The sequence below is a fragment of the Cryptomeria japonica genome, chromosome 10 (assembly GCF_030272615.1).
Source record: "Cryptomeria japonica chromosome 10, Sugi_1.0, whole genome shotgun sequence".
Taxonomy (NCBI): domain Eukaryota; kingdom Viridiplantae; phylum Streptophyta; class Pinopsida; order Cupressales; family Cupressaceae; genus Cryptomeria; species Cryptomeria japonica.
In genome coordinates this window covers 502,637,776-502,656,993 of record NC_081414.1, presented here as the reverse complement: position 1 = coordinate 502,656,993, position 19,218 = coordinate 502,637,776, and the positions used below count along the sequence as shown (strand labels likewise).

The 19,218-nt window shown below is 37.2% G+C and overlaps 1 protein-coding gene across 1 annotated transcript in view; it reads left to right on the top strand.

Annotated features, from left to right (window-relative positions):
- Positions 1-19,218, top strand: part of LOC131039344 (gamma-tubulin complex component 4) — a 154,976-nt gene that overhangs the window by 59,502 nt on the left and 76,256 nt on the right. Inside the window, exons 5-9 of the mRNA XM_057972057.2 lie at positions 4,609-4,696; positions 5,624-5,899; positions 6,201-6,281; positions 6,395-6,478; positions 17,419-17,505. Coding sequence (XP_057828040.2) covers positions 4,609-4,696; positions 5,624-5,899; positions 6,201-6,281; positions 6,395-6,478; positions 17,419-17,505 — 616 coding nt within the window. The remainder of the gene's footprint in view (positions 1-4,608; positions 4,697-5,623; positions 5,900-6,200; positions 6,282-6,394; positions 6,479-17,418; positions 17,506-19,218) is intronic.

The following is a 19,218-nucleotide window of genomic DNA, read 5'->3' as shown; positions in this document are numbered from 1 at the left end:
GACCAAGATCGTGTCTAAGTGGAGCAACATTGGAGATACCAACTTGGGCAACTTCAGCATGAAGAAGTTTCGAGAGGTCCCTTACATTGGCAAGCCATCACCTGTCGCCAGGAGGATAATTGAGAGTGGCATCATTAAGGCGGCCGGCTTCCCTCCAGCAATTCAGTGCCATGAGTTGATGATTGAGTGTGCTCGTCATTATGATCCACAGTCCAGAACGATCGTATCCAAGGGAAACACTTTAGCTTATCTTTCAGAGGAAGCTATAAGTGAGGCTTTCCATCTTCCAGAGCACAGAGATATGGTCTACAAGAGCATAGAAGGAGCCAGGTCTATGTACGAAGATGATCCAGATGCTTGCCTAAGCATCATCAACAAGAACTGGTTACTTAAGAGTCGTCCTCGCCTGAGCAAGATCCCGAACACACCACACAGGATCGACTTCCAGGAGGAGTACAGAGATTTGATAACAATGCTCAACCGAGTCACAGGAGCTCCTCAAGCCTTCTATTTTGAGAAGTGGATGTTCTACTTTATCCAGGTAATAGTTCAGGGAAAAGGAACAATTCATTGGGCTAGGATGATTAGCCATTGCTTGGACGTACAGTTAAGGAGACTCAAGGCTACCAAGTCCTTCCACATGAGTTCATATGTCATATATGCCTTGATTAGGAGCTTTGAGTACGCAGGACTACCTCATAGAGGAGTGATTGGAAGAGGACCCGGCGAGGTCAGAGTTTGTGATTCCTATGTTCACTTGCATCATCCACCAGGAAGTAACTACAAGTTAGTTAATGATACCTTCACGATGAACATCACCAGGACGTTGCAAGGCGGGATTCACAATAGATTATCTCAGGATGCACAGGAACTAGTAAAGAGGTACGGTGCTTGGTTTATCCAATTTCCGAAATTTACTTATATCAGAGTCCATGGATGTCCTTCACCTCCATACATGTTGCCGAGATATCCGACAGACAGAATAGTGTTACTTGAGGTAACAAGACAGTTGGCAGCTTATGCGAAGGCATTCAGACACAGACATGGAAATGGAGTTCCTGTACCTATCATCTTAGGCAATTCAGTTGAGGTATGTCCTAATGCTTTAGCCATGGATGATGCAGAGAAGGAGTTAGCTTTGTATTCTTTTTCATTCTTTGCCTTGAGAGAGAGCTTTGATCCACATGGATATATAGAGGAGACAGTCGGTAGGAAATTTAAGCATGAGTTTCAGATAGAAGATTTTATGATGAATCTCTTAGACGATCTTGAAGTGAAAAGAAAGATGCATTCTAGATTGCCTTTAAATTTCATTAGGAAATGCAAGATTTACAGAGTGGTCAACCTTACTCCAGATGAAGGAAGTTCTCTTCGAGGACATCAGTACTAGATGTAGCCATGTTGAGGAGGTTATCCACTCGATCCAGGACAGAGTATTTGAGGTACTACGTACCATTCTTGGCAGGAGGATCGAGATTGAGACAGATGTGGATTTGCAAGAATTGGAAGATAGAGTCAAGGTCATCTTTTGCAAAGATGAGAATGTTATTATAGATGAGCAATGGGACCAGATGTTTGCTACCATGCTGCTAATTGAAAAGACTAAGGAACTTGAACCTGGTTGGGACGCTGCTCTTCTCCAGGCATTTGATCAGGTCATCCACTTGGAAGAGAGAATGAAGAATCTTCCCGAGATTCCAATTGCTGAGATCGAAGGAATCGTGTCTAGATTCATTGCATATGCTAAAAAGGAGCATTGGAAAGGGAATACGATTCTAGATGAGAGATTGTTATAGATGACATGGCACCTTAATTGTCATTGGTTTATGTCTCCTAGATTTTCGTGCCAAATTTAATAATTGGCTATGCATTTAATGTTGTGCAATAAAAGGGGAACTTTTGTAATAAAACCCTAATTAGGGTTTAGGTGTCATAATCTTGGCCATTGATCTTCTTTCGATCTGGACCGTTCATTGTAATTGAGGATGCTATATATACCCTCATTTCTTTTCATTTTGCATAATGAGAAACTAGAACTAGAAAAATTAGAGATTAAGGAGAAATAAGAGAGTTTAGAAGCAATTTACTTTTGTAGCAAGATTGAGCTTTGAGAAAGGAATTCAAACAATTGTTGTACATGATGGCTTTGAGATCAACGAAATATTGAAGTTATGGTGTTTTGTTGCAATTCTCTTGGTTATCTTCATGGTTGTTCATTTTTCTTGAATCATTCTCAATCAAAGTAGTGTGTTAATTCGAAGGACAAAGTGTTGGACTTGATCTTTGGTAGGATTCGCTTTCCAAACCACTAGCTTCTTGCTGATTGTAGGAACGCCTTGCGTGGTCGACTGGAGAATACTTGAATTGCTTAAACCTTCAATCGTTGTTGTATCTTGGATATGTACCTTCGTGGTAATGTCCTTGATCTTTGATGTATTGAAAAATCACTTGCTACCTTAGAAGATCGCATCAATTTCAATTGAGTTGTTAATTTATGGCAATATTGAAGTTGGTAGAATCTCACCAAGTCTCGTCCACATTAAGTCAATCTTAGGGTTAGACTAGATTAGACCTCTTGCAAATCCTATCCTTTTGATATTTTTGAAAAGCTTGTTTAGTTTAGAAAAATCTTCGGCGACGTAAGGCCCCTTGATGACACAGCAATCACAACGACCACTGGTGCTTATCCACACGTAGAGACCCTACTAAAAAGAACATTGGAGTCATCCTAACTGATCCTTCTTGCGATATCTTCAGCAGTTAGCGACTTTATTCAAGAGAGGATAAGATGCCTTTGGGTATTTTATTCTGTGTATGATTGTGTACAAAATACACGTCAACACCATGTCATCACTTTTACTTTCAAATGAGTCACGATTTCTCTTAGTTTGTCTTTATTCACTCCTGTCTCCTTGCTAGCTCCACAGTTTAACTGTCTCTGCCCTGCGTATTGACTAAGGACTGGTGCTAATTTCTAAATCTCCTCCCCGTCTAACACAAAACTCCCAAGTGCCCAAATTTCATATACTCATATGCCTAGCAAGAGGAAGTGAAAACATTCACTTATGACATCATAGTTTTTAACTTCTAGCTGCTGAAGAGCTAGCAACTAAAAAATAACTAAATCTATCAATAAATCCTTGAAACCAAGAATAACAGTCAACTCAAGAGGAACGATCACCTAAAATAAAATCGTTTGCTTGCAAAACTTCATGATTTAACCTTCAATTAGATCTGCAATCTTCTTTCCATGCATGATTTGTAACTTTGAATGAGCTGCAACGAATTAACCAGGGTAGATCTCTCACCACCGTAGCCAATCTTCTCTGAGAGGGTTTCCAGCCTCTAGAAGGCTGAGATGAACGGAGATCAATCTCCAAACCTCAAGGGTTTCACCAGAGACAATGTAATAATCTGCATAATGCAAAGCCCCTGAAAAGCCTTATATACTTTTTCCCGCCAAACTTTTTGGAAAGCGCAATTAAAATTCATTTTTTAATTAAAACATTTTAGCTTCAACAGACCTTTTTATTAAAATAATGATAATTTGATATATAAGGTCCCTCGTATTTAAAGCTTTTTATTCTGGTTCCAATGAGTTATAAACTAAGATGCTTTAAAAATATTTTAATAAAATATAAGCAACCTTAGTGAGATAATTAAAATAAAACTATTAATACACCTATTTTGTAGAAACTGCCAAAAAGCATTGGAATCGAAACCTGACTGCACAGGAGTGATATTGATGATGAATTCTGGGAACAAAGCCAACCGGGTGACTTACTGTAAATAGAGGTCCTCTCCAAGAATCTTGGAGAATACACTAGAAGGCAAAATTCACCTCGGAAAGATGCATAAGTGTCCTCAAGACTATTTGAGCTCACTGGCAACATGAAATAATCCCTTTTACAAGGCTGACACTCACTGAGAAGGTTAGAGCCAATTGCAGTGCAAGAGAACCTAAAAATGGGGATATTACATTTTCTTCTTGTTATGATATGTCATCAGATTCCACATTTGCTTCTTGTTTTAATTGCAAATATTACTATTTTGTTCTTATCTAATTTTTCTATATTTGTTCTTTTTCTTCTTGTCTAGATTTGTGATGGGATTTCCTTTGTGAATCTTCTTAGCTTTTGTCTACATCACTGTTGTTTTATCTGCCAATTGTATGCATTGAGTGGCAACTTAACATTTTCCTTCCAAGATTGATGACATAATTTTTATATGAGTTTATGCTAAATTTCACATGAATGAGTTTGCAATGTGATAAATTGAAATGAGGATGGACTCAACAATGACGATCGGTCTTGTAAAGGTTTTTGTGACTTGCTAGCAAATTTGATGGTTCTTATATCAACATATATGCATGATTATGATTTCTATTAGACTAGTCTTTGTATTGATATAAGTTTTAGGAACCAAGGCATATTAGTCCGTTTGCTTTTGAGGGATCTTTTAGGAATTTCTCATGGATTTGCCATGTCCACAAGCATGCTTGACTTGGTCTTGAATTACTTTTCTGATATTCTCTAGGTACATTTTGGGTTGTATTTCTTTTTTTGGTATATTATTTTTAATATTGTACATTTTCTTTTTCAACTTTAGACAGCATGGTGGGGATTCAGATGCTGTTGATAAGTCAACCGAAGATGCACATTTGGCAGATTGGCATACAGGGTTTCATGTTTCCTTGGTATGATCATCTGCTCCGATTGAGGCATATCTTTTTATGTTACATCAGAATTGAAACGATTACGTTATGCAGTTACTATTTTATTTTAATTAGTATAATCAACATGGTGCCACTTATTTTAACCCATAACTTTGTGGAATTAAAAATACAAATCATTTCCTCTATTTAAAGTCAAATCTTATTTAAACTGCTTTTGGCTACCAAGGAAGGTGACTGGTGAGGGTTGTGGCCTAACTAGAGGAATTTTGAGTCCTTTTCCTTGGAATGCTATTGTCTATGCATTATGTCAAAGTTCAAAGTTTCAAACTACGTCAATGGTAAAATGTTTACCATGTCACTTCAATTGGTTCCTCCCTCCAGGGAAAGTCATTGATGTTGATTCTTTCCACTCTTATGGAATCAAAGTCTTTTGAAGACCAACACAATTATTAGATGGCTAGATGCCTGAATTTAGCTTTGAACTTCTTTCTGGCCAATAATTCAAAAACTCTATAAGTACAGAGCAGAGAGATTGTGATCCTTTTCCTTTACCTGGTTTACTTATGTATTCAATTAGAATAACAACTGTCAAAATGTCCAGCGGGATTCTGTCAACTTTAACTTAAACTAGATTTTTGTGGAGGTTTAATTGTCTCAATGTTTTTGCAATTGCCTTGTATTGAGAAAGTTTGCAGATATTATATTTCTGGCCCATAACATGAATTATTGTATGGAATTTTGTTTTATGCCCTTTTAACAAGGATTTCTTTCAAATTTGATTGTGCTTTCTGTAATTTATAGGTTTTCAACATCTCATTTCTAGGAAGATTTTGACTGTGCTATTGAGCATTTTTCATTGACTAATTGGGTACTACTTTAATTCATCTGCTGTCAACCCGTATTAAGCATTCACCTATCTCCAACTAGTATTTGTTTGATGTTGTTCAGGAGATGAAACCTGATTACATTCAAATGCAAGTTGCGGAGTCCATCCTTTTTGTAGGAAAGGCAATTAGAGTTCTGCGCAATCCAAGCCCATCATTTCGAAGCCAGGATTTGGGATCTCATCAACAGGGCTCAAAAACTTCAAACAAAATGTCTGCAACAACAGGAGGTTTTCCTTTACAAAAGGATTCTTTATTGGCAGTGAAGCCTTTAAATGATACCAAACTTCTTCCACAATCTGAAGCTGATAAAATTGCTGCAATGCTCCAAGAGTTGAAGGTAAATTTTGTCACAAGATGACACCATTCAGTTAAAAGGATTGAGGGTTATATCAAAATTTCAATATGATACTGGATGTAGAAATTAATAGTATATGCTTGATTCGAGTGAGCAGTTCATATAGTGAAAGTTATGAGATAATTTCACTCTTCTGTGAACTGCTTTTTAAAATATATTTGCTTGTGAAATATCACCTTTGTGGTCATTTCATAGTGTCAGATGTGAATTTTCCATTTTGTTTTAATTCGTACATGCAACAATGTTTTTTTGCTTAACTTTTTATTCGCTGATGCATATGCAGGATTTGCCTGAATTCCACAAGCGCTCATTTGAATATGCTGTTGATTCTATTCGAACTATTGCAGCTGCACATCTTTGGCAGGTTCGACAAAACAGAAATGTGAAAAGTTTCAAATAGTCAGTTTGGATAATGATTATCCTTAAATATTGATTGGGATTTTAAATATTTTGGTTTCTTCTTCTGGTTGTTTGTAGCTTGTTGTTGTACATGCTGACCTAAATGGTCACTTGAAAGCACTCAAAGACTACTTCCTCTTGGCAAAAGGAGATTTCTTTCAGGCAAGTGCTATAGATTGTATTCTAACTGCAAACAGTCAGTTGTTTATTAATGTAGGACACGAGCATATACATGCGTACACCTTATGGCTGTATAATTGAAGATGAAAGAAATTGCACTAGTGTTTAATACTTTAATTAATTCTGAAATAAGTGTGATAAATGTAATTATTTGCAAGTGGTTGCAGTTAGGGGAGCTATCCGAAAATTGGATTTTGTTTATGACTGAGAGGTTTGTTCCTATCCGATAGTCAAAGAATCCAATAAAGACATAAGTCCACATGAGAAAGGCATTCTGTCGATTTGATGTATTGAGAAGATGTCTATAGGGTTGTTGAAGTCTCAGGGTAATGCAATGCATCCTGGGGAAGAAGACAATTTTGTGCCCAATTTAGCAACACATCCTTCCTTTAATATTTGCAGGTTTGGCCCTGAGCATAGAGCAAAATGTCTTGAATGTCTGATCTGCCCCAGTGATATTGATCTGGCCCTGCGAACACTGATCTGCATCAGTAAACTGTAATGTTGAAATTGATGAACGGGGGATAGTCAGACATGGTATGGGAATGGAAGGACCTATGGTTTCCTTTTGATTTCTAGTGGTCAAGGTTCTCGTTTTTTGTTACATGAGAGGTTCAAGCATCTACATTGGGAGTTTTGCAAGCCATTTTGGGAGGTTGAGTAATAACTACCCTCCCTTCTTTTTTAATTTTTGTCCAAATGAAACATCCACGTTACATACCAAACAAAGATATGCTACTATTATGAGTTCTGATATAAATGATCCTCCAAAGGGTTGTCAGTACTATGATGACCAAGATATGGAAATGCCCACAAGAAAAATGCCTCAAAGGAGGTTGGAGATGAGCTGGTACAAGTCTGAACACCTTGGAATGATGCTAAAGCATTCTGATATGACTAAGTCAACAGTTGCAGGTCTTCAATCCAGCAGTTTCAGTCCAAAACAGCAGTGAATAAGCCTTCAAACACCCTCAAAGTTGACATAGATCACCTTTCCGAGATTCCAATCAACAACACACACTCCCAGCACTCCCTATCACTTCCAAAAAGGTGTGAAATGGCAACTTCCAGGTCTAACAATGACAGAAAATGATGCTACAGATCCGCTGTCCTGAAGTTGCAAGGCAAATCAGCAATTAAAATGTCCTTCCAACACCTTTCAACTCACCTAGAGCACCTCCCAAGGTTGCTAGATGACATCAAACACACCGAGCATTATTCTAACACCCTAAAAAGGCAAGAAAATGGCAGTTACAGGTCTGATATGTTTATCTGAGTGATAGCAGGTCTGAAACATCACTGTTGCAGGTCCAAAACTGTCACTTTAAACTCTCCATAATTCATTTCTATGCAGCCACGACCACCTCCAAACAAGGCGGACAGCTGGAAATATACTCAGCACTATCAAACAACCCAGAAAGGAAAATTGGAGTTGTTGATGGTGAAAAACTGCTCTACTGCTGCTTTTGGTGAACACAGAATAGAATGTTGAGTGTATCCTATTCTCTCTTGGATAAGGAAATCCGTAGTGCTATCGGGACTGATCACGAGAGATAACCTTAAGGCTCATTTTGTCAGGTCTTGACTGGCCCATGGATAACTCAGCGTTGATGTGTTTCACCGGTAAACACAAGGGGACTTATGCTTGTTGTGAGGATAAGCTTTTAAAATGGGCTCTACAAGCAACTTTAAGACTTAACAAGCCTTACATTCATCAGATATTCAGTATTCATGATGCTGTCCTAGATATTTGGTAACGGATTTTGAAATAAATAGCAAAAGAGAACGGTAGAGGGATTAATTTATCCTAACTAGAACAGATTTTGAGTTAATAGATGGAGCTTTCAAAAACCAAGCCTTGCTTTGCCAGTTTTTAACACAACTAAGCAAAGGCTGGTGCAATCTTCAAAGGGTTAACACAGATTTTTAAAGTGCTAACAATAGCATTTCAACTTAACATTTAGCAATCGAACTAAGATTTATGTATGTTCACTCTAATCATACACAAAAATTAGCACTCAGTTAACTCTCAATGGTATGAACGAAAAACACTATCAAATACTAACTCAAAGAAACCATTACATACTAAAAATTCATAAATAGAAATAAATAATGGGAAGAAGGAGAACCATGCGCTCGCAGGAAATTCATACACAAACTATTCTTCAACAGTTCTGTATTAAATTTGGCAGAGTTTTAGCAACAATTCATAATCTTCTTACAAAAAATGGAGAGGGAAGTCTCCCTTTTATAGATTTTTCAGAAACTAGATGAATGGCCAAGATTTAATCCAGCAAATGGTCCAGAGTCATCCATAAAACATGCTCCCCCATACCTAGTAAAGGATGTATTTCACATCCCAACTAATTTTATAACTACCAACCGTTAAGTCCCTTCAAAAAGCAAATTGCGCGGAGCTCAAGATAGGAAAAGGTACTTTTTCTTGTTGAGGAAATAACTAACTTTGGGCACTGTGTTTTATCTTTTATTTCAGCCCAAAATAGATATTTCTTGTTTACATAAAGAAATCTTTTTCACTATCTAAGTACTCTTTCCAAATATCCCTGCTTGTTGCCCGCTCTGCCCGAACATTCTCTTGGAACTTCACCATGATAGACCTTATTTCCTATTTGGAAGGAATGGGTGTGTTGTCCATTCGATAATTGGTATCCACGCAATGATTGTCCACCCTTTTCAATTGCTGCTTCCAATCAGCTTTGTTGGCTTCGTATGAGCGCATCACAACACACAACTTGCTAGCAGTCACCATGTCATCTTTGGTATATGGGGTCCCATCATTCTTCAGCTGGCTTTTCCAAAGGATTCTTAAACTATCAATATCCATTTGAGGGTTCTTATCACCAATCAACTTCTCTAGAAGCAAGGAGCAACTATCTTCAATGAATGCCATGACATCCTCACAAGTCTCCCATCCTCCATCAATGATGTTTAGTATGTCACTCTTCAATCTCAGGGCCCGATGCCAATCTTTGATGGTGTTGAATTCATGTGTTTTATATAATCTGCTTGCCCGTGGGGATCTCCGGGAAAGTCCACAACAAGGCATTCACAAGAGGAATTGGATTATTAACCACTTTTTTTAATTCCTCCAGGCTTATTTTGATGGCCTTCATTGATTGCAAGTCCTGGTCCATCTCACACTGCAAGGAAATTATTTCCTTGAGCACTTGGTTTTCTTTCTCGATTATATCTTTGAACCATACCCGTGTTGCTCTAGCAGTGGTTCTTACTTTTCAAACTCAACAGTTGTCTTTTGTGCCAATGCCACGGGAGGGACATACGACTCTTCTGCTTGCTGCAATGGTCTGAGCAAGTGATCAACGTACTTTTCAACCTGTTCTGCCCGGGCTTTATACATTTCCTTTTCCTTCGTCTCTTTCTTCAATTGCCTCAATATAACCTCGAAAGAGTCGCAAAATTCCTCAACTTCTTGTTCTTTGGTTGCCCTTCCCATTTCTACTGATAAAATGTGATAATCATTAGGGGTTACATCCTCAGTTGATTTGTTTGATGTTGGAACGACAACATGCACAACTCGGTTTTGTTGAGCATCCCTGGTTATCTTCGAGTAGGTTCTTGACTTCTCCTTGACTTGAGGTTGTCCTACTCGAGAAAATAATTCCTCAAGACTTAAGGGTGGCCTCACTTCTATTTTCTTTTCTATCCGGGTCTGCAACCATACAAGAGGTGCAGACTGGTTGAAAGTAACCACAATTTATTTTCCCTGCTCTCTAGAAGCCGCAATTGATCCAATATTCACCCTCTCTTGCCCACCTATAGACAAAGGTCGGTTCTCGTTAGTATCATGCTCTTTTTCTCTGGTCGATCTTTCCCCACTCCACTCAGTAGCTGCTGATGTATCTTAAAGGCTTGCTGTTCTCCACCTCTGTCTGTATCCTCTTCTTTGTCCTCCGATCTTGCAGGCGGGATTTCTCCTTCCTCAATCTGATTTGCCGAATCTTCTAAATCAATAATTTGGATTTATTGGTGCCAGAGATTAGACCTTTCTAGGTTGATTGATTTGATGAAAGTTGATTTTGTTTGCAACGTAGGAGGAGTTGGTTGGCATTCTATGTCAGTTGCATCTCCTACAATAGTAGAGTCTTCCTATGAGGTGACTCCAATAGATGGCCTCCTTATCTTCAATTTCTTATGGGTGGGGGCCTCAGGTGACAAAGTCTTCTTCCTTCGGGACTTCTTGGATACCTTTGGCTCTTTAATAGCCTTTTTCTTCTTTCTTTTCTTTTGAGACTCTCCTTCACTTTCTTTGTTTTCTTCTTCTTCTTGAATTGCAGCAGGTGCCTCCTCGTCGCTCTTTGAGGATTGAGACTCGAGGCCTCCCATCAGATCATAGGTGAATTTCACACCTTCACGAGTTAGCTCTTCGATACGCCGTTGTATCCAAGTGTCAATGAATCTCTTAGGTTCCCCCATTATCACCTCTAAACTAGTGATAGGATCCTGAGACTAGTTAATCAAGGCCGACGAGCAATCCTTGACGGAGTTATAGGCATGGTGCTGTAAGCAATCCTCGTCATCATCTATTTGGTTGAGAACTCGGGCATATTCAAAGGTATTGATTTGGTACAGGCTTAGTCTAGCACATTCCCTTCTTCGGACCTCGAAATCATCACTGTAGCTGGCCCAGTTATCTTCTATGTTCATCTTATGCCTGTAGTGCTTGCCGTAGGCCTTTTGTCCTAGCCCTGTAGGATCGAAGTTTTTCCTACTAGGGTGCTCTTGTAAGCCATATGATGCCAACTCCTTTGCCGATTGTTTTGACTGTGCAGGAGTTTCAAATATACATCGCTATCCCCAATCGTTATTGGAAACAACACTCCTATGACCTTTTCCTTGAGGATTCTCCTTGTTGCATTTGCTTGTCTGGCCACCTCTAGGAGTACCAGTTTATTTGTGGGGTATTTAGGGAGTCTGTATGGCGAGCCTTCAATCCAAAAATTCTCAAGAGAATCTAGGAAACTTTATGAACCATGCCCCATATTTCTTCACCAACGCAATTGCTTGTTTGGACAACCTTTGCTACAGTCCTTGCATTATTCTGACCATTCGCATGCTAAAAGCATCATTCACCCGCTCATATTGGGACACTGCATATGCTGCATTGTTTCTCTCCCTTTGGCCTATGTTGTGGAAATGAAGCTGGGGGTAGCACTCGTGCACCTTCATCTATTTTTCCCTGCTTCCGATCTCGCCTAGGTGAATCAGTCCCAAAAGTCTGGAATGTCGGGCCAGCACATATAGCACATAAGAGGACATTGTGAACATCCTCTTTTCTGATAGTTGCACTAGTTGCTCATGGATATTGTCGTTGATCATCTAGGCCTAGTCTAATCGGATCTTACCCCTAAAAACCTCCTCGGTATAGTAAAATATCCACTCCTCAAACATGTTGGAGTGAGGCAATCCCATGATGTGGCTGAGGAGGGTGACCATATCCCAATACTCTTCGTTGAACTCACTCCTGTAGGTCTTCTTTGTTAATGTTGTGTAGCTTCGGTCAGATAATTCTGATCGTCGAAATCAAATGCTTAAGTGGCCAATTGGCCTTAAGCATTTGATAGTTGCCTTATCCTTGCAAGTTTTGTTAAATTAGCTTATATGTATTGTCACCGAAGTATTTGTAATTGATGATTGGATTTAATACTCATATATTAATATATATTACAAATGTATATATGTATCTATAATATATATATATCTATATATACAATAATGTTTGTGATTTACATTATTGATATATATGTATATATAATATATACATACATTTTTGTAATAAAGAAAAAGCTGATTACTAAATATGTTTATTAAAACCAATAGTTGATATAATCGACTTGTTACATCTAATCGCTTGACAAACATTAGTTGACTTAAAGTCGAATTGGTTAATTATACCATCTTGCATCTTAGCGTATTGTTTTTAATGTGTATCGGTCTAACCCTCACGGGTTCGTGGAGACATGTCTCTCCACGTAGAGGCATGCCTCTACGTAGGCATGCCTCCACACCATTGTATATATGGTGTATAGCTGCGGTTAAGGGACAATATAGAAATCGAAAATATTGAACCAGCCGGCCTGCACAAAAAACGAACATTGCTGTTACATATTCATTGAAATACAAATCATAAATTCTGATTGCTGTTTCTTACTTGCTTATATTCAAAAGAGATCAAATCAATATATGATAAACGAAGTACTTTGATAAATAAAATAACCCTTAGCATTCTCAAATCTGATAAAATTAACATTCTTAAGGATCTTGGAGATGTGGGGCCTCTTCTCGCTGAACTAATTGTCATTCATTTTATTTTTGTATTTAATTGGGTTTGGTCATATATGGCTTGGGCTTCATCCATTTGCACGACTATTGCATCCTCATGAATAGGAATGCCAAAGACTTCTATAAGGGCTTTAGTAGTGAAATCTGCTATCACCATTTCATTAACAAACACCACTCTTTTTGCTTGTTTATAGTGCCTAGCGCACTCTATGATCAGTTCATAGTTCTGGATAGCTTGTGGAAAACCAGCAGCCTGCGCTATCCCACTTTGCACCATTCTTTGGGTTCTCCAGGTTGGATTCAGGCCATACATCCTATCCTTGAACTGTTGGATGTCGATGTGCCCAAAATCAATATCCCCTAAATTTTCCCACCTACTCAGAACCTTCGAGTCCCTCGGCACTCCTTGATATTTGTTGGTTGAAACTTTTGTACACCTGGGGGATGTGCAAAATTGTGGTTTCAACCACAGTGTGATTAGAAAACTCTCCTAATTTAGGGAAGGCTCCCCCTTTGCTTTCTACTTTAACAATTCAGAAATAAAATCTAACTCGAAATCTATTCTAAATCTGGGTGAAACTCTATCTTGTTCTCTTTTTTCAGAAAAAGACACTTATTCTTTTTTCTTCTTTCAGAAAAGAATCACAGCTGAAAGCACAAATGATTAATGAAGTAAACTAAATAAAGAAGCAAAGTTTCCATAAAGGCACAAAGTCCTCCGTTGCTTCTCTGAGACGGGAAAACAAAAAGAAAGCCCAAAGTCTTCAACTATCTACTCTCCTATCAACCTTTTTAGATGATTTTCTGGTAACTAGGCACAATATGTAGCAGCTCAAAGTCTAACTGCATCATGCACCTCTTATGCACAAATATAGAAAATAAAAGCATCACAAAGTCTACAAGTTACCCCTTTTGCTTGAGCGTCCTACAATACATTCAAACGTGACAAGCAGCTCAAAGTCTGCAATATCAAATCTTAAAACCAATCTAAAACTCCAAACACAATAAGTAGCTCAAAGTCTGCAAGATTCAACTTGAATCCCTCTTGAACAATAGAACAAAAATCACAATCAACTCTAGAAAATGTCATCACATAACAACTTGAATTGGCACAAGGTCTCAACACAACTTGCCTCTTCTATTGAAATCAATTTGATTTACATTTAAGCTCAAAGTCTTAGAGTGCACATACAAACTGGCAAAATTTTGTTGCATTGCCAAAAGATAAAGATTACAATAGATCCTCTCAAGCATATATAGGAGAGAAGCCTTGAGAAAAAGGTGGGAGGATCCTAACCAGCTTGAGAAATTCTATTAAACTCAACTTGTAGTTGCCTTATATGTAATTACATTTTAAAAATGCAAGTAAAAGTGACACTTGCAATTACAAAATTTGTTTGTACATGTAACATGTCAAAAGAAAATTACAAATGCATAATTGAAACTATTCTATGCGTCCGAAGACACGACTCTAACTACATCATCCTTTGTCTGTGATGATCTTCATGCTGCTTCAGGATACTAAAACTTGAAGTATTCAAGATTGGTGAAGACATCTCAAACCGGAACGGGAATTTGCATCCTTAATAATCTTTGTGTCCTTGGCCAACGAACTTCAATCTTATCTTCTTACTTGGGGTAGTACTGGCTTTTCAGGAGGGAAGTTCTTTGCAAGGCTGAAGTAAGAAGCCTATCTCTATCTTGAAAGCATTCTATGCTCTCAATCATTCATATCACTTATCCATCTCCTTGTGTGGCTCTGTCATGTTGTTGTTGTTTCTTTGTATCATCCTCCAATCTTGGAATTTGCTTGCAAAATAAGGCCCATGCCTTAATTTGTTGGTTTGATAGATCGTTTGTGCAAACAAGACTGACAAGGGAAGGGATAAATTGATGCAAAAATGGGCTCACAAGTGAATTTCGGGTTTTGAGGGCTGCATTACATGTGTGGAAAAACAAGAGCATTGACCTGCAATTGTGGAGAACAAACATGCAACTTCATATGTGTAATGGGAAAATACAAGTTTGCACTTGTAATTGGACCCTAGAGACTCATTTTCAAGTGTTTTTGACTGCATTTTGGACCAATTTCGGGTTTTGGAAGGCCGACTGCAAGTGCAAGTATTCACATGAGGCTAACTTTGACATGGTGAAAGGCCATACAAACCCGAAAGCAAGCATTTTCTTGATGGGAAAAGCATAGACTTGTCAAATATCACTACTTGTAATCGGGTTTCAAAATCCCGATTACAAGTAAAATGCAAATTTACTTGAAGGGAAGAACAGAAGCTTGTCTTATTGGGAATGCACATAGACATCTCTGATAGGCCATGATTGGGAGAGGAAAATTTAACTTGTAATGCAAATGGGAAAAACTTTTCAAATCATCCACAATGGGAGTAAAATAATAGAGATGAATAACTTTGACATTTAGAATAAAAGAAGCTTGCAGCTGCCTTGTGGAGATCCGACCATGGAGGGAAGATACAAAAGCTTCTTTGGAAAATCATTTTACTTGCTTTTACTTATGGATAGAAAATGTTTTCAGCAAACCCTAACCGTTTGGGCTATAAGAAAGAAATGCATAATAAACAGTAACAAAAATCTGTACCATGTCTTAGCAAATCTGCCCCTGTAACTTAGCAACAAAGACTCAGCTCTTCCTTAAAACATGAAGAGAAGATGAAAACGCAGACCAAAATGCCTCCTTTACACACATGGCCATAAAAGAAGAGGAGAAAGCCAACTAAAATATGCCAAAACGTGGTGTGAATAGGGCAAGAAACAAGGATTCATTGAAGTTGCAGATTTGCCAAGTGTTCTTCATGCCAAAAATCTCTCCAATCGGGGTTCATATGAGCAAGAGCAAGTAAAAATCAGCTGCAAAACTGATTTCAGGTTTGGAAAGACTCATTACAAGTTTAAAAATGACTTGTAATTCTTTACTTGAAGCAAATCGGGTTTTTCGTGACTCATTACAAGTTACTTTTTACAAATAACTTGTAATAGGGCTTTTAAAATCACTTTACAAGTTACTTAGGATCCTCCCACCTTTTTCTCAAGGCTTTTCTCCTATATATGACTTTATAAAATATAACACTTAAGTGAAATAATATAACATTAACTTTAAAACTTAAGTATATATTTAAATACTCCCATCTAAGTTGCAGAAAACACAAGGCATTGGAAACCAAATATGAACATGCCAAGATGTAATTGCTGCAGTGGGATGAAGACTAGTGCCAACTTAGACACTTACTAAAAATAGACATGCTCTCCAAGAGGTTTGGAGAATACACAAAGAGTCCGAAAACACTTAAAAAAGTTTCATGAGAAACCAAATAACCAACTGAGCTCAATGCTATCATCATATGCCCAAAACAATCGAACTTGAGCTCTCGAAGAAGTTTGGACTTCTCCCTAGCACACCTAGAGGCTTACAAGAAAACTTGGAAACTGGCCAAACGATCCTAGAACAACATTGCGTGATAATGGAGACATTACAAAATGAGTTATATGATATGTCAAAGGCACACTTGATTTCGGCATGTTAGAGTAGGGGTCGACAGAGTTCTATTGACATGAGGAGATCTACTATTGACTATGCATTTGTCACAAATTCAAGAGTTGTTTCATGATTAAGAGAACTGCAACATCCAGTTGTCTTGTTTTCTATTGAGGCAGAGTAGAAGGCAGCAGTTTGTATAAGTTTTGACTCAGTATGATTGTAAAGGATATAATGTGAGTTGTAGTTGGACCCAGGTGCACCTACTATGCTACAAATATTGTGTTTACAACAAACTGCTGATATAATGACTAAACCTTTTGGACCTTATATATTTATCAAATTTTGAGACATGCAGATTGTTGTATGATGTATCAATTTTTTTTTTTATGCAGGTGTATTAATTTATAAAACTATTTAAGTTTTAAATATTAAGTTAATGAAATGTCATTATGCAATAATATATTTGAGGAACTTAATGGTATTTAAGTCACTAACCTTCACCCGTCTAATCTTCTTCCATTTCCCATTGAAAATGAAGATCCACATACAATTTGTATTTCTCTAATTTCCTTATACATGTCTGAGTTATTGTGTATGTTTGATTTCTGATAACAAGAGGTGTAGTCAACAGAAATGATATGGGAAACTGATGGTAGTTGGTCATTTTGTATTAGAAGCTTTGATTTTAATGAAACATGCAAATTGCACAAGTGACTTCTATTTATATGATAGGCAATTTGAATTTGTTATTGTAATTTTGCTTATTTTTAGTGGTTTGTGAAGCATCAAACCATCCAAGTTGAATTTTGTACATTGATATCTTTTTACTCTTTCTTTCATTTTATAATGAATCCTTCTTACAGTAAATGTAAAATTGAGCGACAGGTATTCTAAGGTCAATTCTGAAGCATGTTGCATATTGCTGAGTTTATTTTTCTATATCTATTCACACTATATGTAAAAATAGCTTGAGAAATTTTGTGTGACATTTTGATTTCTTCAGTAAAGAAATGGATCAAGTAGTGCATGTTCTCTGTTGTCCTATTTTTCAAGTTTCATTGGAACTAAATATAAGGAGTTTATTATGTTGCAGTGTTTTCTTGAGGAGAGTCGTTCTTTGATGCGTTTGCCGCCTCGTCCAGGAAGTGCTGAGACAGACCTTAAAGTTCCTTTCCAACAGGTAATCTTCATTGTTTCATGATCATGATCTTTGATGCTGGATTTTTTCTTTGGAAAACATTTTCAGTTAATATTTTTGTGTGTTTCGTCTGAATTTGTCAATGGTTATGGCTGATCAAAGCTTAGATTCTTCTACTTGTGATGGGCTTATCTTGTTATACCTTTATGTGTAACAAATATCACACCACATCCTTGGAAAGTGCAGAACAATTTTAGTCTGGTATGTTCCTAGTAAAGGAAATGTTTTCATGGGTAAAACAAGTTATTTGTTGATCATGGAATATTTATTTATTGAAAGCTACTATGTTTTGAATAAAATAATCAATCATGTTGAAGTGGGTTTAAATTTAATAACATGATTAATGTTGTATATATTTTGATGGGTAGGTTATACTCACTCTGAAATTTATCTTGTAGTTAGTAGTGAATATTGGAGTTAAGACTCTTGGTATTATACTAGTTCATGATGGCATCTTGAGATTTTATGCACCAATAAGGGGTTACCATTGTTATACAACAATTGTACAAGGGTATAATAAAGTGCATGTTGTATGTTGGATGTTGCAGCTAACCCTATTTAACGACACTGAATTGGGCATCAACAATAACCATCCATGTCATCAAAGGGGAAGGTGTCTCTCTGTGTGTGCAAACACAACTTTAGACATCTTTAAGATACTAGAAAGAGGTATGGTGGTTCATTGTACACAATAGCAAGAAAGAAACAATTCTATATTACCCAAGTGTCTGGTGTAGTAAAAAAATGTGCTGCTTGAAATCTGAAAGGAAATACAAGAGCAAGGAAAGAAAAAACAAAATCCAAGTAAGTTTATTGATGAAGTAAATGTTACCAAGAGAAATGCAGAAACCTTGGAACAATCACCCAAATGTGAAGAAGGAGGCACATGAACTTTTGAAAGAGGAAAAGCAAAGAAAAACCCATTGTGTTATTATGAATGAGGCAATGCCTAAAATGTGAGAGAGAGAGAGAGAGAGAGAGAGAGAGAGAGAGAGAGAGAGAGATAAGCTCTTTAGAATAATGTCATTAAGAAGAAATGAAAGAGGAGACATTTCTTAAATAGAGATGAGCAGAGGAGTTACAAAGTAACTCCCAAATCTATGAATGCCACCATTCATAAAATGTGTGTGCCATGTGTCCACATCCTATCAAGGAGGAAATCTAATATTCCTTAATAAAGGAAAATAAAAGAAATGACTTGTTCTCACACATGTACTAGAGGACAAATTACATGTAGGGATTCCAAAGGAATATCCCAAACTAAATACAAATAAACCTAAGCCAAGTAAAGATTAAATATTCTAACAAAATCTCTTTTGTTTTGGTAAACTATTATAGTATATAGAGTCCAACATGGAAAAGAGCATGAAGATAAGGATATTTTTCTTGGTCCCATAGGCTGTTTAGTTTCCTAGACATCATTAAAATCTTTCAATCATTCTCCAATAAATAAAATTAAATATGCAAATCACAAAATTCATGGCATGACTTTAGAAATCTTCATGAAAATTGATTTTAGGGTCATCATTATAACTGCAAAATTATCCTGTAAGATGTCCCTAAAGTTGACTTACATTGCCTAATTATTGTTTTTTTCAAATGAGTAGAAGATATTTGGATACTACATCAAACCTAAGTTACTGGTTCGGGTTCGGATTCGGGTACGGATTCGCCAAAAAAAAAGAAGAAATCTTG